A 21,402-nucleotide genomic window follows, 5' to 3' on the forward strand; every position below is an offset into this window, starting at 1 on the left:
CTGTGTGTGTCTCTAGTTTGTCACACTATATTTGGGGAATTACATTTATGTTGTAATTCTTTAGTATGCTCTATGAGTTGATATCCAGAGGTATTCAAGATTTGAAAGTTATAAGGGAAAGTATTTTAAGTTCTATATAATGTAAACACACAGGTGAAGACATTTTGATTAGCAAATAGACTAAGGGATGGTACTTGATTTTAACCAGTGTGCAGTTGAATTGGGGAGATAAAATATACCTAAAAAAAGTATTAATAATAAGTAGTTTCAAATGCTAGCATGCGTATGAGAATATAATTGCTATATCTAAAGATGTAGGGAGATCACTTAAGGTGGTTGATCAGAGGTTTTGTTGGGCAGGAGGAATTGAAAGTATGCCTTGAACAATAAGAAGAATTGAATCAGTAAAAATAATTTTAAAAAAGGAATATTCATAGAGCAGTTCACAAAAATATGTCTGGAATAGATTTTGAAAAATGGTTGATAAAACATGAAGTTGAGGTGTGTTGTGATGACCTCATATTATCACGTGAGCATAAAGAATAGTTAACATTGTGGGGATTTTTGGTAAATTATATTTATATTCCAGAAACTTAATAGAAAAATAGTTTGAATGTCAATAGTAGTATTTCAGGTATGAAATTGGATAGGTGGAGGTAGAATTACTTTTATTAGTGACATTATTATGAAAAATTACTGAGGTAGGTAGGAAATTTGTGGAAGAAAAAAATTATATATATGTATATATATATGACTTGGTAATTTTATAGAAGGGTTAGAGCTAGAGAGTGATAGATTTAATAAATTAGTTGAGAGCATTAAGCTAGGTGATTTTATAATATTGATACTAGAAATATGAAAGATGTGAAGGAAAACTGATTCTTTATAGTTTATTTTTATACATTTACTGATAACATAGTTTTGGACTATCTATGTGGAAATGGGCAGCCAGACTTGGAGATAGAATAAAAGAGAAATAGAATAGTGTTTACCTCCTCATGGAGATAGAAAAGGCAATGTAGAGAGCTTAAAGCTGAACTTTTAGAAATAGTCATATTTAGCAGAGTAGCGAAGAGATCACAATCTCTAGACACTGTGTCAGAGGGACCAAAGGAGGAAAATAGTTTTCAAGGAGGACTTGATTCATAGTATTGCTGCCCTCAGAGAAATCAGAATATGGTAAACAAAATGCTGTTAAATTTGAAGATGAGTTATTTGTTTTGGTAATATATTTTTTTCCTAAATGAAAATTAGAGTTGATTCTTTAAAATCACTTTTATATATCTACTGGCTTTATCAAGCCAGTTTCCTTTTTATGTAAATTTATCTTGGCACCATTTATTTTAAAAAGCTATATTTTATTCATATCTAATAATGTTACCATAAATAATTTTCAATATTAAAGGAAACATTCATTCAGCAGTGATCTTTTAAAGTAATTTGATGACACCTAGACTATTGGAATGTTGATTGCTTCCCTTAACGTAGATTCTTTGTTTACATTGTAACTATTTTAATAATTAAATGTCACCAAAGTATGACGGTGACTATCTTCAGTATCTAGTGTACATTCATAATTACCTTTTTTTCTCTCAGTTTGATAAACTTTTAAGGTTCTTCATATATAAGAAAGGACACTTTCCATGTCTATCTCATAAAATTATAAGGTTATTTTAAATAACTTATTTTAAATTATGTATGATTTTCTGGATGAGATGCTCCCTTTTAATCAATGATGTATTTAAAAATATGAATTAGACCAAAAAAATTGGCATTGATTATAGACTTGGAATTATTTCATAACAGAATGATTCTGCTTAAGAGAGTTCATATTTTTTAACTTTCTGATTTGTGTTGTGTTCCTTTAGGAATACATACTTCTCATATTCTGCTGTATGTGCCTCATGATTGATATAATTTAGACCCTATAATTTAGTCTTCATTGTAGTGCTTTTAGCATACCTCATTTCTAAAATTGTCCAGTTCTTCCAAAAAGTCTTCCTGAATATCAGATTTAGGATTTTAGATCTGGATAGGACTCTAAAGATCATTTAAGTATCTCCATCATTTCACAGAGAGAGTAGGTGATTTGCTTATTAATAGAGGAAAGGTCTCTTGGATCTAAGACCACATTCCTCTGTTTCCATTAATTATTCATCTTTCCACTTCACAAAAATCATACTAGAAGTTATGGATAGTATTCTGCCTTGAAAAGGGAACTGATATACTTCATTAAATATTACAATTCTATCATTATTATTTCTTGGAATTATTTTCAGCATTTTTTAGCTAATATGAGAATTCTCTTGCAAATGTGTTCATTACTTTAACTCGTCTGGTTCTTTCATCTTTTGCTTTAAAAATTAAAATAACATTTATCGTAATTGCTGGATATATTTTTATTTTTTATTTTAACTCCTATTATTGAAATTTTTGCACTAATTACTAAATACTAGCTTTTGGATTTCTCAGCTTTATTGTGACTTAATGTATATAAGTATTATGTGGTGTTTATTAACATGTCTCAAATAATATTTCATAAGCATACTTGATTTTCTTAGAGGAATAATTCATCTAAAATTTACTTTGAACATTTCTCATTCATTCTGGGTTTTTTAAATTCACTAAAGCTGTAATAGTACTAGCATAAGTTATATACAATATTACATTTTATATTAACTTATTCTCTTGTTAAGCAGTACATTTAATTTTATGTGATAGGTTTAACTTTAATATGGTAGAGAGGATATTTTTTTCTTTCGGTTTTTAAATACAAACCTCATTGTTTTCTCATTACACATATGTATTCAATAGTGCATAAAATTTTTTCTTTGAGAATTCTTATAAATACTTTCACCCCAGTTTAAGAAGATAAAATTATTTTCAGCAAGAAATATTTAACTTTTTTTGTTTGTCTGTTTTCTTAGTTAATCATAGCTTAGATAATAAAAACAGCTAGGGTATATTTAGTATATAGAAAAGTAAAATATTTTCCTTATTTCGTATTAACTGAAAAGCCTTGTCTACATTTTGTAGTTATGGGTGTTGGTTAACTGAGGAACCATGACTAAATATAAATTTGGCATTTTAATTAATAAGGTCAAGGCACCTTTTCTAATTGGTTCATGAGTAGTGCATATTCTTTCAATGCATTCTTTAATGACTAAGCTTAATCCAAATACATTTTAATGTATTTTACCTATTTTTTATTTTATTGATTATACTTTCATTTTCTCCATATAAAAATCACTTTGAAGTTATGTAGATGCCTTGCACACACAAAATTGATACCATCCTGCCATATTAACAATGGCATGTGATATATCAGAAATTTCGTGGTCTTCAATTAGATTGCTATTTTTTTTCTTTGCTTTTTTGGAGCTTTATATGTTCTGTGTCTCCCAGGTACTTTTTAAAGATCTATGAAGTGTAAATGTGGCAACATTGGTAGATAGCAAGGTTATAGGTGAATTAATTCTCAAACCACTACCCCTCCCTCCTCCTCACAAAAAGAAAAAACTATAGAGCAAGATTGCCTAAACATCTCATGAAGGCTATCCTTTGGCATTGCTGAGTCAGAATTCTTTCAAATCTCTTTCTCACTTTTATGTTCTTAGAATTGTAAATTTAGACTTACAATTATAAGTATATTTATGAAGTAGTTGCTTTTTTTGTTTTCTCTTTTATGAAAATTAATGAACCAAGATAAATAAAACATCTAATAACACATGGCCAAGGCAATTTCTACTCTTTATCTTTACTTGTTTTATGTAAAATTCTTTTTAGAGGTAAACTTTGCTGATGTGGTTACTTATAACAGTTCGTTTAACTTTTTATTTGGGAAAAAATTGGGGCTTGAATTCGGACATTTCTGCTTATAATCTTTCAATTTTGGCAAATAGTAAGTTATATAGCTAACAGTGCCTTTATGTTAACTTGGGGAAATGTATTCTTTCTCATTTTTAAAAAGTTTTCAAGGATTTGGTATCAGTTTCCTTCCTCTGCTGTCTTACCCTCCAACTTTCTTCATAACCAAGATATGGTCCTGTTTCACATAGGATTCATTTTCTTGCTTTTATGGTAAATCTTTAAGTGTAGTAGACATTAGATATGTTCAAGTCCACTAATTTCCTTTTGTATGATTAAGTTTTGAGGAAAGTTATTCTTCTTTTCCATTATTATTACTATCCAAAACAGCATTAATAAATACCAGTGGGCTCATTCCTTCTTTTCAGCAAGCTAAAGGGAAAACTTTTATTTTGTTATTGAGGCAATTCCATTTGTGGTATCTAAATGTATTAGGGAGAGCCCTTCTTTTTAAAGTAAAGTTTTCTCTTTTGACCAAAATGTAAACTTTCCTTAAGAAATCTATTCTTCTAAATTTTAATTTCACTTCTATATTTGCTGAACTGCACATTTATCCCTATGCCATATTTTTAACACTAAAAAAAGAAAGTTGCCACTTCTCTCTTTTCCAAGCGTTACTTGGGATATCGGAATAATACTAATAAAATTCAATTTGTTCTAGATCAGTGGATACCGGAACAGAGAGGAGGTGTTTCTTACCTGATAAAGTGTGTGTGTTCCGATTCTGCTAATCCAGAAATCCAATCTCATTTGTTTAAAATCATCCTTAGTTGTTATTTGTTAGGGAGTCAACTCCCTATTTTGATTTTTTTCTGAAATTCAGTCCCTAGATGTGCTTTAGATAGGGTAGAATTTTTACCTCTTTCAGAACACTGCTAAAGAAGTTTTCAACTGGAACATAGTCTGAAGAAGCACTGAGAGCAAAAAAATTCAGAGTGGTGATTGGCCACCTCTGTTTGATTGACAGGTTGCAGGGAGAAACCCATTCGTTCTGGATTAATGGAACTGGAAAGCAGAAAACAATTATCAGGTAAAAAAAACCTTTTCTTTAACCTTTGAAATTCACCATTTAAAATATGAGTCAGACCATCAAGGGAACTTATTACCAAAAGGAAAAATAATTAGTGTTTCATGAGCAGTCATCTTTGGCTACTACTTCCAAGAGTTACCAAGAAAAAGAAAGCTACAGTTACTACACATTGTCAGCCTTTGCCGAAAGGACTTGATTAAATGCAGATAAGTTGAAAGCGTGTAAAGAGCAATTACGTTTTAAGTCTGGGTTAAAGACATGAAGCAGAAATCTATGGGTGGGGGAGATTGGTGGTGTTTTATTTCCTGAATTGTGTTTGGTCTGTGGATAAATAGAACAATTTGGTTTTCAGAGCTTTAATCTGGCACTTTTCATGAATATTCACAAGTTTTGTTACTATACTGTGTTTGTTATACTTATTTACTTTACTAGGATGTATACATATATATCATCATAAAATTCTAGTAACAATAGTGACCAGTTCTTTATTTTTTTAATGGCAATTTTCTGATTACTGGTTAAATACATTTCAGATTGAAGGCCAAGGACATGGTGCAGTATTTGACTGCAAATGCTCTCCTGATGGACAGCATTTTGCATGCACGGACTCTCATGGACATCTTTTAATATTTGGCTTTGGCTCCAGTAGCAAATATGACAAGGTAGGGTATAATGACTATATATCTTCTTTCTTTTAATCCCTGGATGTTTAGTGATTGTATTTGGGGCAGGGGTGAGAATCATTTATGCTTTCAACATATTTGAAGAATATTTCAGCAAAAAGAAGAGCCATATTTTAAATAGTCTGGAGATTTATGTTTTGGAGAGAAGGGTGAAGACAAGAGTTTTTAAATCTTTTCTATAATAGATAATAATTATATGTTACTTAAATAAGTAAAAATAGAGTCTTTATATTTCAGAAGGAAGAACTTTATACTTAATTAGCCTTCAAGAACAATCTAGATTGTAGTCTTAAAATTAGAGCATATAAACGGGATGGGCGATATTATCCATAAAAGGACTTTTGAAATTATGTAAAACATTTTATTTGTATGGATAATATGCTTTTATCTGGGGTACAAATTTGTGGCTTTCAAATGTGTGCCATACTGATGGTAGCTAATCTTTTTAAATAATTAAGACTCTAAGATGAGTGACTAAAATTGCTTCTGCAGTAGGGTGGTATAAAAGATTATCATAAAAATTGCATAGCTCATGGTTTAGTTTAAGACGTTCCAAATTATCCAATAAAAATGTTGATGTTACAGATGTCTCAAGCATGAGTTCATATTAATAATTTATATTTCAAAAATTTAAAAAAAATGCTTAACTCTTGAAAATTGGATAATGTTAAATTATATTAACACTAGGGGCCCGGTGCACGAAATTCGTGCACTGGGTGTGTGTGTGGGGGGGGAGTGTCCCTCAGCCCAGCCTGCCCCCTCTCTCATACTGGGAGCCCTCAGGCATTGACCCCCATCACCCACCAATCGCAGGATCGGCCCCTTGCCCAGGCCTGATGCCTCTGGCTGAGGCGTCCGGCCCGGGCAGCGGGGACCCACAGCTGCAGCGGCCCCGCGATCGTGGGCTACGCTTTAGGCCCAGGCAAGGGACCCCTAGCTCCTGGGACTGCCAGCTTCGACCGTGCCCAGCTCCCATCGCTGGCTCCACCCCTACTTCCTGCTATCACTGGCCAGGGCGGAAAAGGCACCTGATTCTCCGATCATGGCTGGGGGGCACCTTTGCCCTGCCCCCCAGCTCTTAGCTCCCCCCTGGGTTTCCGATCACTGTCAGTGGCAGGGGGCTTCTTCCTGCTTTCCTTTTCACCTCCCTGCATTGTGCCTACATATGCAAATTAGCCGCCATCTTGTTGTCAGTTAACTGCCAATCTTAGTTGTCAGTTAATTTGCATATAGCCCTGATTAGCCAATGAAAAGGGTAGCTCGTACGCCAATTACCATTTTTCTCTTTTATTAGTGTTGATTATATAAACCCTATTCACTGTATACTTAAGGATTTTCTTAAATTGTATAAGTGATGTCATTAAAGAGTTTAATTCTAAGAATAAATTCATTGAATGTTTACCCTTTGTAAAAAATGCTAAAATATAATTTAAAAAGTAAGATAAGGTGTGGTAGCTCTGTGAAAGTAATAGTACCGCTGAATGATTTATGCCTAGATTTGACTTCATCATGTAATTTGAAATTATATTAGCTATCTTTTCAGTCTCTTTCTTGTTTCAGAGAAAATTCAAAGTAGCTACTTTTCTGATTATAAAATTCAATGTAGAAAATATAAAGATTTATTTACAATTCAAAAAAAGAATATTCTTTTATATTGCCCTTAATATGATTTATGGTGGTTTATAATGATAAATTTTATTCTTCTGATAAAATTTATTCTTCCAATCTTTTATCATCCTTTCTTTTTAAAGATAGCAGATCAGATGTTCTTTCATAGTGATTATCGGCCCCTTATTCGAGATGCCAACAATTTTGTATTAGATGAACAGACTCAGCAAGCACCACATCTTATGCCTCCTCCTTTTTTGGTTGATGTTGATGGTAACCCTCATCCATCAAGATATCAGAGATTAGTTCCTGGTCGTGAAAATTGCAGGGAGGAGCAGCTCATCCCTCAGATGGGAGTAACTTCCTCAGGTAAATGTTCATTTTCATAGACAACCAAATTTTTCTTTTCCTACTGAAATTTTATAAAATTGTTAATTGGGTAACACTCTGTTTTGAACATATGAGAAGTAAAATGATTTTCTGTACTTCCCTAAAGTTTTTTGAATAATGCTTTTGAATAATGTTTAAGAATTGTAAGGTAAATAAGGAACATTGAAGGTTTAAAACAATAATTTGATCTATATCCATTAACCTCCGGGGACTAATAAGTTAAGTTCCTATATTTGATATGAAATGAGTCAACCTACTTATTCATTCAGCAACATAAATTGAGAATATCCTCTGTCCCTGACGCCTGCTAAGCTGTGGTATTCAGTAATCACAGTTGTAGACAGATACATGGTTAAAAATTGTGATAAACCTTACGAAGGGTGTAGTAATAGTGTGATTTGAGAGACTAAGATTAGATAGTCTATTCCTATTGAAGATTGTTTAAGTGATTTATTGAATTGATTTTTGTTTTGTTTTGTTTTTTGTTTTTTTTTAGAGAGAGAGAGAAGGAGGAGGAGAGAGAAATTCATTAATTGGTTGCCTCCCCTCCGTGCCCCTATTGAGGATTAAACTGGAAACCCTGGGTATATGCTCTGACCAAGAATTAAACCCGCCACCTTTTGGTATGGGATGGTGCTCCAACCAACCGAGCCATATACCAGCCAGGGCAAAAGTGATCAACTTTTAGAAGTTTATATGTAAGATAGGGATGAAAAGTGTTGAGAGCTATTATAGTGATGTAATGAAGGTGAATATTAAATAAGTTACGAAATTGGAGTTTAAAAGTCTATAGACACCGTCTTCCACCCTTTTGACAAGAAACAGCACTAATTTATGAAGTGAAAATAATGGACTCTATAAAGAAGGTTAAAGCCAGGTTTGATATTATGAATCATTCTGTTATATTTTAGAGTAGAAAAATGTTTGTTAGATATTTTAAGTTCTTGACTCTAGCATAACAGACAAGTAGATTTAAAGGACATATATGAGATATAATCTACACTAATAAAAGACAAACATTCAAATTGACCATACCTTTGCTATGTCGTAAGCCACGCCCACCAGCCAATCAGAGCAAATTAACCCAACCAAGATGGCGGCCAGTAGCCACGGAGCTGGAGTGAGCAGGAGGCTTTGTTGCCCCAGCGATGGAGGAAGCCAAGCTTCCCACCTGCCTCGGCCAGCTCTGAGCTCAACTCAAGGCAACAAAGTTTCAATTAGAGAACATAAATAAACCCCAGATACCTGCTTTCAACCGGCTGTGGCCACGGAGCTGGAGCGAGCAGGAGGCTTGGGTTTCCCCTGGTGATGGAGGAAGCCAAGCTTCCTGCCCGCCCTGGCCGGCTCTGAGCTCCACTCAGGGCTACAAAGTTTCAATTATAGAAGGTAAATAAATCCCAGAATAAACAGAAAAAAAAGAAGAAAAGGAGAGGCTGGGAGCTTCTGTCGCCAGGGAGTTTGGCCAGCCTGAAAACGGCCTCAGCCCCTCACCCAGACTGACCAGGCACCCCAGTGAGGACCCCCCACCCTAAAGGGGGTATGGCCAGCCTGAAAACAGCCATCAGCCCCTCACCCAGGCTGGCCAAACCTCCATGGGGTGAGCTTCCCAACAGGGAGGGGCTTGACCAGCCTGCAAACAGCCATCAGCCCCTCATCCAGGCTGGCCAGGCACCACAGTGGGGACCCCCAACCCTGAAGGGGGTGTGACCAGCCTGCAAACACCCATCAGCTCCTCACCCAGTCTGGCCAGGCACCCCAGTGGGACCCCTACCCTGATCTGGGACACCCTTCAGTGCAAACCAGCCGGCCCCCACCCTTGCACCAGGCCTCTATGCTATATAATAAAAGGGTAATATGCAAACAGCAGAACCACTGGGAATGACTGGTCACTATGACACACACTGACCACCAGGGGGCAGATGCTCAATGCAGGAGCTGTCCCCTGGTGGTCAGTGTGCTCCCACAGCGGGAGCTTGCTCAGCCACAAGCCAGGCTAATGGCTGCCAGCACAGTGGTGGTGGCGGGAGCCTCTCCCCCCTCCTCAGCAGTGCTAAGGATGTCCGACTGCAGCTTAGGTCTGCTCCCTGCTGGTAAGTGGACATTGCCCGAGGGCTGCTGTACTGCTAGAGGGATGTCTGACTGCCAGCTTGGGCCTGACACCCCCCACCCCCCAGGGAGCAGGCCTAAGCCAGCAGATGGACATCCTCCGAGGGGTCCCAGACTACAAGAGGGCATAGGCTTGGCTGAGGGACACCCCCCCCCCCCCCCGCCCCTCCAGTGCACAAATTTTTGTGCTCCGGGCCTCTAGTGTATAATAAGTAACTTAAGTAATGAATTCAGATTCTATAGGCAGCATAGAAAAAACTATTTCATTGCATTGTAGAGCACCCACTTATTTTTCTTAAAGGATTGGTCATGAAATTTCATGAAGATAAACATATTACATAGGAGAGACTGCTTTTGTAACTATACATACCCACTCAGGATGAAGGCTGTGGAGAAACATGAATGAAATAGTCCCTGCTGCCACTTGTAGAGCGTAGTACAATCCAGCAGACCTGAGTATCTGGAGTATGTGAAATTAAAATGTTTCAATACAGGGACACAGCATGGCTGGGATTTTAGGCATAAGGAAATGAGGAAATGATTCCCTTATTAAAATTTTAGTGCTACTAATTAGTGTGATTACTTTTTTCTTCATTTAACTTTTTATAAAGGGCTTTCATTTAATCATTCTATCTATGGTATCTCAATCCTAAAAGTTTAGAAAATGAAAACAAGAGTCTATCTTGTCCAAGTTAAAGTATATGGAATTATAGGGACTCAAACTCAGCTTGACTTCCAGTCAATTGTTTCTTCCATACTAAGCTGACGTTGCTGTAAAAAGTAGACTTGATTTTGAAAATGAAATAGACACTGGTTATCAGTACAGGGCCACAAGAGAACCCATAGCAATAATTGTGGCTTCAAAGTGAATCACAGAATTTTTAAGTGTTCTAGGTCATAGAATTCAGGTTAAACATTATTTCTTTCATTAAGAGTTAAAAAATACAAAAACAGAACAAAAGAATTGTTTATTTTATATATATTTTTAAAATTTATTTTTATATGATTTTAGAGGGGAAGAGGAAGAGAGTGAGAGAGAAATACTAACATCATTGATGAGTGAGAATCACTGATTGGCTACCTCCTGCACAGCTTCCACTGGAGATACCCAGGCATGTGCCCCGCCTGGGAATTGAACCATGACCTCCTGGTTCATAGGTTGATGCTCAACCACTGAGCCATGTGAGACAGGCAGTAATAATTTTTTTTTTAACTCAGCATTATTTCTAACTAAATTTCTATTTGAAAATCTAGATCTATAATAATATTTATTTTTGAAAAATATCTGTCGTGCTAGGTAAAAATAGATGGCGGCTATTGTAATAAAAAATTGACTCTAATGCACTTTGTTATATTTACACTGAACAATACACTTTAAATGTGTTTCTTCAATTGTATACTTGAGCTATGTAAAATTACTCATAGTTATTTATACATGAGATGTTTTGCTAGCAGCATACCAGGAAAGAAGCATCCATAGGCATTTTAACAGTTACCTCTTTCTTCTTTTACCACTTTCTATCTTTGTGACCTTGGACAAATTATTTTATCCCATTGATTTTTAGTTTTCTCTTATTTTATAACATTATAAGCATAATACATGTATCCTTTTCTTTATATCTTCATTACTGTACTTTAAAATATATATGTACATATATATATATAATTCATTTCAGAGAGGAAGTGAGAAAGAAGTGAAAGCATCATTGATGAGAGAAAATAATTGATTGGTTGCCTCCTGCATGCCCCGCTGTTGGGGATAGAGCCTGTAACCTGAGTATGTACCTTGACTGGGAATCGAACTGTGACCTTCTGGTTCATAGGTCAATGCTCAACCACTGAGTCAAGCATTAATACTTTTTTACTGTAAGATACCTTTTGTGTTTTCTTTTCCTAGCACATGTTAAAAGTTTGATCTCATCAAATATTCTCTTCTATACCTTCATACCTGATATTAATTAATTGCTCCCTTCTCAAGTCTCATGTCAGTGCTTTCCTATATCTCATGACACTTAAACATTTTTTATTCATTGAGCAGGATTGAACGTATTTGTATATCTAGCTTTGTGCTAGATTTAGAATTAGAATATTAAAATAAATAAGTCAATCCAGGCTTTTGAGGAACCCATGCTTTTGGGCTTCCTTTCTGTATTGGGCTGAACACTTGAGATATAAATGTACATATTGTTTGATTAAATGAAAGAGAAAAACAGCTAATTTTTTCAGAGATGGTTTGGAAGATTTCACAAATGAAATGTCATGGAGATACCATTTTAGTTGGTGCGTAAAGGAAGGATAAGATAGTGATAATCACGTGTATACTTGAACTGAAAGTATTATGGTCAAAGCATAAAGATGTTTATCCCATAAGAGTAAGAGTCAAGTAGTTGCATATGGTACAGGTCAGAGTTGATGCTGGAAAAGTAGAGTGGCTTAAAACACATTAAGTTCCCTCCTACCTCAGAGTCTTTCCATCTACTCTTAGTCTTCTATCTGGAGTGTTCTTATTCTACCTCCCCACAAGGATTACTAATTCTTCTTTAAGTGTTAGGTCAAATGCTGCATTCTCAAGGAGGGCTTCTTTGACTATTGTGACTCACCATAGTATCATATCCCTTTCCTATTTTCTCTTTCTAATCATCTTTATTTAAACCTTTTTTACAATCTGTATCTATGTATGAGTTTATTGTTCAATTTCCCCATTGGATTGTCAGCTTCCTGAAGGTCAGGGACCTTGATGTTTCTTATTCACCACTGGATCCTCAGTTCTTTGGCATAGTCCCTAGCACATAATAGACACTCAAGAATTTGTTGAATAATTAACCTGTAAAGATTTTTTTTTTTTTTTTAGAAAGTAGGTAATCAGATTTGCCTTTAAAAAAACACACACACACACACAACTATGATCTCTAAGATGAAGTCTTGTTATATAACTTTATTTATTTTGGTTTTCTCACTTGCAAATTAGAGTTAATCATACATACCTAAATGATTATATGAGTGCCTTAATCATGATAAACACTCAGATATCCTTATCATTTCAATTTTCAATAGATTAAGATTGATGGGGACATGTTTCCATTTACTCCCATCATTTACTGTTGATCATTTTAGGTCTTCTCAAGCAAAATTTACATTTACTTCTAGACTCAAAGTGAGGTAAATGAGTGAAATGGTTTGAATAGTTGACTAAAGTATTCTTACCATTTTGTGTCTTATTACATAGGACTGAACCAAGTTTTAAGTCAGCAAGTGAATCAGGAGATCAGCCCACTGGACAGCATGATTCAAAGACTACAACAGGAGCAAGACCTGAGGCGTTCTGGTGAAGCAGGTGTCAGTAATACCAGCCGTTTAAGTAGAGGTAAGATGTGATGCTCTTAAGTGAAATATTAAAAACCCAAAACAGTCTATATTTTTAACAGTAGAGACGAGATTAAACAAATTATTGTACATCTATAAAATGAAATACTACATGCCAAAATGATAATTTTTTGAAAAATATTTAATGACCTAAGAAAATGTTCCTAATGTAAGGTTTTAAACAGTAGATAGAATTTTTAATGTGTATATTCTTCCAAATACCCCATAATAATCATGTAGAACTTAGAAAACTTTAAAAATAAAAATAAATGTATTCAGTAATTTATAAAATGTATTCAGAGCCACATTCTCAAACAACTAATCACTTTGTTGTATATGATTAAACTTTAAGAGAAAAGTTAAAGCAAATTTATGAACCATAAGTGTCCTTGGGTTTGTCTGTTTCTGCTTTTTATATCATTATCCCCAAAATACATGGTGAGCATTTTTAAAAAGTAATTATTTTACATCTTCGGGCCTTAATAGTCAATACTTACGACTGTTAGATATGTTTATTAACATATCTAATCAACTGAATAACTATGTTTTATTTTCATTAAACTTTTGCCTGTGGTTAAGTTCCTAATTTGGTAATTTATTATTAGCCACAGTATGAAGTTTCATGTGGAAGTTAGTGCAGGGGTTTTTTTTCTATTATAAGTTAATGGAGAAGTGTCTCTAAATATAACTTATTATATTTTTTACTAAGGTTCTGTAAGCTCTACCTCAGAAGTTCATTCACCTCCAAATGTTGGGCTAAGGCGGAGTGGACAGATTGAAGGAGTACGGCAAATGCACAGCAATGCACCAAGAAGTGAAATAGCCACAGAGCGAGATCTTGTAGCTTGGAGTCGAAGGGTGGTAGTACCTGAGCTTTCAGCCGGTGTAGCCAGGTAAGTGGAGTTGTGGATTCTTATTTACCCCAGTTGTTTGTGTTTATTTTTAATTATAGTCTTAAAAGTACCTTTTAAGCACTGTAATTTATTTTAAATTTATCTGAAGAGCTAGTCTTTTAAACTAATTGTAAAAAATTTAATACATGTTTTTTTCTAGAATGAATCATGTAAAGGATATGAAGGGAAGATGTGTTAGGGTGAATGGGGGAAATAATAAATTTAGATTAACTAAATATGAAATTTATTGACTAGCATATTTAAATCTTAACCTGTATTATTTAATTGTAGCTTAAATCACTCCAGAAATTTGTTATAATTAAACTAGAGGCCCGGTGCACAAAAATTTGTGCACTCAGGGGGGGAAGGGGGGTCCCTCAGCCTGGCCTGTGCCCTCTCGCAGTCTGGGACCCCTCAGGAGATAATGACCTGCTGGCTTAGGCCTGCTCCCGGATGGCAGAGGGCAGGCCCAATCCCTAGGTGCAGCCCCTGGTTGGGCTCAGAGCAGGGCCGATTGGGGAGTTGGGGCGCCGCCCCCTGTCATGCACAGAGCAGGGCGGATTGGGAGGTTGCAATGCCACCCTCAGTCACACTTAGGGTAGGGCCGATTGGGGGGTTGGGGCATCGCCCCCTGTCACACTCAAGGCAGGGTTGATGGGGAGGTTGTGTCACCCACAGAGCAGGGCCCATCAGGGGGGTTGGGGAGCTCCCCCCTGTCACTCACAGAGTAGGTCCGATAGGGGAGTTGGGGCACCGCCCCCCGTCACACACAGAGCAGGGTGGATCAGGGGGTTGGGGCGCCACCCTCTATTACCCACAGAGCAGGGCCGATCAGGGGGTTGGGGCACCGCCACTGTCACACTCACACACTCAGGGCAGGGCCGATGGGGAGGTTATGGCTCTACCCCGTCACACACAGAGCATTGCCCGTGGGGGGGGGCGGAGTTGGGGCGCCGCACCCTGTCACACACAGAGCCGTAGGGTGATCAGGGGGTCGGGGAGCTCCCCCCTGTCACGCACAGAGCAGGGCTGATCAGAAGGTTGGGGCGCCTTCCCCTGTCACGAACAGAGCAGGGCAGATAGGGAGGTTGTGGCCCCGTCCCCTGTCACACACAGAGCCGCAGAGCGATCAGGGGGTTTGGGTGCTGCCCCCTGTCACGCTGATCCCAGTGCTGGGAGGCCTCGCGGCTCCGCTGATCCTGGTGCTGGGAGGCATATTACCCTTTTACTATATAGGATAGAGGCCTGGTCCATGGGTGGGGCTGGATGGTTTGCCCTGAAGGGTGTCCTGGACCTGGGTAGGGGTCCCCACTGGGGTGCCTGGCCAGTCTGGGTGAGGGGCTGAGGGCTGTTTTCAGGCTGGGACTGAAGCTCCCAACTGCTCCTTTTTTTCTTTTTTTTTTTTGTTCTGGGCCAGCTTTATCTCTGGCTCCAGCTCTGAGGCCTCTGCTGGGTTCTATAATCGAGACACTGTATCAACTCCAGCTCTGAGATCCTGGCTCGCTGAAAGCGGGTTTCTGGAGTTTTGTTTAGCTTTTATATTTGTTACAGTGTTTCAGACTGTAGGCTCAGAGGCCAGCAAGGCAGGCGGGGAACGTTGCAGTCCTCTGTCACTGAAGTAAGCAAGCCTCATGTTAGTTTCAAGCTGCCTGGCTGCCGGCCGCCATCTTGGCTGGCAGTTAATTTGCATATCTCGCTGATTAACCAATGGGAAGGGTAGCAGTCGTATGCCAATTACCATGTTTCTCTTTTATTAGATAGGATTTTCAATGGATTTTATTCATTATTCGTATCATTCACAGGCATAATGAAAATTACTCATTGTTAATACATTATATAAATATGTTTATATATTAAAATGATTCTTTTTTGTATTTGAATATATTATACATGTATAAATTTAAAAGTATTGATTTGATATAATCTTTTTCTTGAGGCTCATGCTATAAGGGAACTTTAAAACCAGTTCTTTTTTATTCTTTAGTAATTCATGAATGTGGTCCATCTGAATCCAGCACACTACATACTCTTAATACTACACTGTAATAAAAAAAATGTGAAGATCAAAATGTGAATTTGACTTTAGGATTTTTCTATTTCTTTTTTATTCTTACTGATTTCAGAGAGGAAGGGAGAGGTAGAGATAGAAACATGAATGATGAAAGAGAATCATTGATTGGCTGCCTCCTACACACCCCTTGCTGGGGATCGAGCCCGCAACCCCAGCATGTGCCCTTGACTGGAATTGAACCCAGGACCCTTCATTCCATAGATCGACACTCTATCCACTGAGCCAAACCAGCTAGGGCAAGATTTTCTATTTCTTAAAAAACTCAAAAGATAATAGTTATTTACAGACAGTCTCTTACGAATTTTTTTACTTTACGATGGTGTGAAAATGATTTTCATTCAGTAGAAACCATACTTCAAATATTGAATTTTGATCTTTTCTTTGGCGATATGTGGTATGATACTTGCTCATGATGCTGGTTGGGTAGTGGCAGTGAGTTGCAGCTCCCTGTCAGATAGGCAATCATGACAGTAAACATCCTATACTCTATGTTGCCAGTGTTTTTTTAGAGTATTATGTTCTGAGCATGTTTAAGGTAGACTGGGTTAAGTTGTGATGTTGGTTAGTTTAGGTGTATTAAATGCATATTTGATTTCCAAGATTTTCAACTTATAATGAGTGTATCGGGACGTAACCTTATCTTAAGTTGAAGAGCATCTATGATTAAAATAAATACTTTTGAATGTGAATGTTTATATAGGAAATGCTTTTTTATTGGACAATACTTCAAATTTGTGTTAGGGTAGGATTAAATGTACACCTAAAGTATACATTTGAACAATAACTTTATCTGATGGAAAATACACCTGAATGTCTTTAATAAAAATTAGCTTTCACTTTATTTTTAGTTGGATTCCTATCCACTTTTTAATTCTATTATTAGGGTTGGGGGGGGCTGGTAAAGTAATTGAAAATAAAAAAAAGAATAAAACAGGAAATCAGAATATTACTTTTTATAATTGATACAGCTGTGGCTTTATCTTTTATAAACAAGATAATGTGGCTTTTACTTGGCATTAAAGTGCGCTTTCTAATAAACTCCAAATAACAGGTAACATTGAGCTTCTCAGTATTTCTCCCCATGGAGAAGCAGCTGATTTACTTATTTAAAATGCAGAGCAGAACATATAGATTGCTAAGCTGGCTTTTTCTTCCAGGAATTAGTTCACTTCTCCCCTTCTTAAAAACCTAAATATGCATTTACCAGTGCTTATCCTTTTGGGGATGTATACCAAAGGAATTAAAACTTATGTTCACACAAAAACATGAACATTGATGATATATAGCAGCTTTATTTGTAATAGCCAAAACCTAGAAACAACCCAGATATGTTCTTCAATTGGTGTGTGTTTAAACAAACTGTGGTATATCCACTGCATGGAATACTACTTTGCTATAAGAAAAAGACATAGAGAACATACTAGTGATGGCTAGACATTGGGGGGGAAAAGGGCTGAGGAAGAGGAGATAAAGATAGAAAATGATAATTAGAAGGGCACAACAAGTGATCTCTGTGGTGATGGATACATAAACTTACACATGTGGTACAAGTAATCACATTCTAACACAGGGGTGGGCAAACTTTTTGACTCGAGGGCCACAATGGGTTCTTAAACTGGACCAGAGGGCCGGAACAAAAGCATTGGTGGAGTGTTTGTGTGAACTAATACAAATTCAAAGTAAACATCATTACATCAAAGGGTACGGTCTTCTTTTTTTTTAGTCTTATTCATTTCAAACGGGCCGGGCCCGCGGGCCGCAGTTTGCCCACGGCTGTCTAACACCTATATACGCAAGTACAAGTAAAACTTGGGAGTTCTGAATATTGATGGATTGTATCAGTGTCAATGTCCAGGTTGTGATATTGTACTACAGTTTTGCAGGATACTACCATGGAAAAAACTGGGTAAAGGATAAAGGAATCTTATTATTTCTTAAAATTGTATGTGAATCTACAGTTATCTCAATAAAAATTTTCATTTAAAAACTACAAATAAATGGTTAAGAACTAACAAAAATTAAATCAAGGCTATTATTTTCATAAGATTTAAATTAACTCATTTTCCACTCAGAATTATGACCAACTGCAAAAGAGATTTTGCAGTTAAGTAAAATGACATTAATGTAATCTAGTAAAAACAAAATTAACTTTATAGAGCTTTTCCAAATTTGAATGTTAACTCGCAGCTGTGAAATCTCCAGGAAAAATTATAGTTCTAAAACTTGAAAATTGTAAAGAATTAAAGTAAAAATCAAAATTTTGATTTTTGTCCTTGTGAGTTCAGGTTTCATGACATTGTAATTCACAATTAATGTTACTCAACGTTTTCTGTTGTACAATTTCAGCTGAATTCTGGATAGAGTTGAAGTTTTTCAGTAGATGAAGGCTAACTTGCCTTTCACTGGAAAGAATGTACTTCTTTCAGGGATTTGGGTTATGTTAGTTCAGCCAGAAGGTTCTGTTGTGCCTTTTCAATTTATTTTTATTTTAGGATTTTAGCTATGTGGCACAAAAGATTATCACAGCATAAGCCCTATACTGATGTAATATTTCCAACATAAATCCAATTTCTAACTCTATAGAGCAGTTACCTTATGAATATAATCATGTTCCCAGAACCTAATATTTGATTTGCCAACAAACATAGCAGAACTAGTAGTATCAAGTTCAAATAGTCCGTCTATCTTTACCATGTTTCAGTCACCTAATGCCAAATGTACAAAGCACATAATCTATGAATATAAACTCAGAAATATTTATCATATGCCTCTCTGAAAGAAAAACATTAAGAGTAGCATTTCTTCTCTGACACCCAGTACCTCTTTAGATGAGAAATTAGTTGTAAAAATTCAAGATTAACATGTGGCTTTTAATTTTCTTTCAGTAGGCAAGAAGAATGGAGAACTGCAAAGGGAGAAGAAGAAATAAAGACTTACAGATCAGAAGAGAAAAGAAAACACTTAACTGCTCCAAAAGAGAATAAAACACCCACTGTCTCCAAGGTAAATAGTAATTACTTTTGATGTGTAATATTTTCTTTATAAATTTAGTAACCTTTTTAAGACCCTTTTGTAATAGAAAATGTCAACTTTTAAAATAAGATGCTTAATGAAGTAAAATTATTATAGTTATTTCTTGATTTCCTCATGTATTACCTATACTAATAAAGAGCTAATATTCTAATAGTCGAGACACTCTAATGCATAACAACCAGACCATTAGCATATTAGACGGGACCACCCCGAGCTGGGGAGGGCAGGGGTGAGAGCCCATAGTGCCCCAATCACCAGTCCTTTGCCACCCACCGCTCACACTCAGAGTGTCCCCTGGCCCACCTACCAGGGGAAGGAGCACAGTGCAGGAGGCTGGAGGCTTCCATGCTTTCCTCCGGCGCCATGCAGGGGCAGAGCCGCCGCATTGCTCTGGAGACGGGGCAGGTACGCGCTTGTGACCAAGAATCGAGCAAGCGATTCTTCGGTGTGCAGGCCAACGCTCTAACCACTGCACAACACCGACCAGGGCAGGTTTAAATTCTTACATTTATTGAGGTTTTTTTCTGTCACCATGTTGGACCTTTTTTTGGACTGTTGTCTTTTCATCTGACGCAGAACTTTTCCTACATTCTGTATTTTGAAGAAAGAGAGCCAGCCACCTGATATTCGAGTCTCATAGTGACATGGTAGTTTTGTGATCACCTTTTTGGTTTCTAGTTTGTCTTTATTAATATGCCTCACAGTCTGAGGTCCTCTTTCTCATATCTGTTTTATAGGTATGTTTTGTGTTGGTATGGGAGAATTCAATGTTAGGCTTGGTTTATTAGGAATCCTTAAATCCGTATTAGTTAATCAAAAGCAAGGTTTTTATAACATCAATTAGCAAGTGAATTTCAACATACACAAATCTGTGATTTTACTTGATATAATAAAATATTTGAACAGGTAGTCTAATCTAGTTTATGTAATATAAATATGTATGGATTTTTTATAATTAAGAAATACAACTTTTAAAGTAAAAAGTTAGCTCTTTAAGCATTCTGTAAATAAATTTAATTTACTTTTTCCCCAGAATCATGCTCATGAGCATTTCCTGGATCTTGGAGAATCCAAAAAGCAGCAGGCAAATCAACATAGTTATTGTACCAGATCTGCATTGGAAGAGATTCCTAGACCTTCAGAAGAGATAGAAAATGGCACTAGCTCTTCAGATGTAAGATCTCATTACATGCATAAATTTGTTTTCATTTTTACTTTTTTGAAAAAATATTACTTTCATTCTTCATATTTATTGATAAATTTATAGATGTAGCTCAAACATGGTATTTCTGGGCCTTATAATAATAGTGATAGCTTCCATTAGTGCTGAAGACCTGCTATGTATGTTCCAGGCATGGCACACATATGCATAATCTCAGATGCACAACACAAATTTGTATGAATTACTCCCATGTTATATTTATGAGGAATCTGAGGTTCTAATATGCAAATTGACCAAACAGCAGAACGACCGATTGCTATGACATGCACTGACCACCAGGGGGCAAATGCTCAACGCAGGAGCTGCCCCCTAGTGGTCAGTGCGCTACCAAAGGGAGAACGCCACTCAGCCAGAAGTCAGGCTAATGGCTGGCAAGCACAGCAGCGGTCATGGGAGCCTCTTCCGCCTCCGCAGAAGCACTAAATATGTCCGACAGGCCCCAAGGACTCCCGGACTGCAAGAGGGTGCCCGGGCTGAGGGTCGCCCACTACCCCTATCCCCACCCCCAGAGTGCATGAATTTCATGCACTGGGCCTCTAGTTACTAAATAGTAGAGCAGGGATTAAATCCAGGTTCCTTTTACTCTAAAGCTAAGGTTTTTAAATGGTACCATCTATCCTATCTAATAATAGAAAACATGGTAATTAACAATACCTCCGCTATGCTTCCCATTGGCTAATCAGGGCGATATGCAAATTAACTGCCAACCATGATGGCAGCCGGCAGCCAGGCAGCTGAAGCGAGCAGGAGGCTTGCTTGCTCCAGTGATGGAGGAAGCCAAGGTTCCACGCCTGCTGCAGCCAGGCTCTGAACTCCAGTCTAAGCAACAATGCTGCAATTATAGAAGCTAAACAAACCCAGAAACCTGCTTTCAGCCAGCCGGCCTCAGAGCTGGAGCGGCAACAAAGTTTCAATTACAGAAGGTAAATAAATCCCAGAATAAAGAAAGAAAAAAAGGAGAGCCTGGGAGCTTCAGTTGCAGGGTTGGCCACCTGAAAACAGCCCTCAGCCCCTCATCCAGGCTGGCCAAGCACGCCAGTGGGGACCCCCAACCCTGAAGGGGGTGTGACCAGCCTGCAAACAGCCATCAGCCCCTCACCCAGGCTGGCCAGGCACCCAAGCGGGACCCACACCCT

The 21,402-nt window shown here is 37.1% G+C and overlaps 1 protein-coding gene across 6 annotated transcripts in view; it reads left to right on the top strand.

Annotated features, from left to right (window-relative positions):
* Nucleotides 1-21,402, top strand: part of PHIP (pleckstrin homology domain interacting protein) — a 158,021-nt gene that overhangs the window by 80,986 nt on the left and 55,633 nt on the right. For 5 of the 6 annotated variants that reach the window (XM_059701139.1, XM_059701137.1, XM_059701134.1 and 2 more), the window contains 6 exons: nucleotides 5,431-5,559; nucleotides 7,332-7,557; nucleotides 12,911-13,048; nucleotides 13,757-13,940; nucleotides 18,897-19,014; nucleotides 20,078-20,218. In XM_059701139.1, the coding sequence (XP_059557122.1) occupies nucleotides 5,431-5,559; nucleotides 7,332-7,557; nucleotides 12,911-13,048; nucleotides 13,757-13,940; nucleotides 18,897-19,014; nucleotides 20,078-20,218 (936 nt within the window). The remainder of the gene's footprint in view (nucleotides 1-5,430; nucleotides 5,560-7,331; nucleotides 7,558-12,910; nucleotides 13,049-13,756; nucleotides 13,941-18,896; nucleotides 19,015-20,077; nucleotides 20,219-21,402) is intronic. The other variant, XM_059701135.1, reaches the window with a different exon arrangement.

This window comes from Myotis daubentonii, chromosome 6, assembly GCF_963259705.1.
Source record: "Myotis daubentonii chromosome 6, mMyoDau2.1, whole genome shotgun sequence".
NCBI lineage: Eukaryota > Metazoa > Chordata > Mammalia > Chiroptera > Vespertilionidae > Myotis > Myotis daubentonii.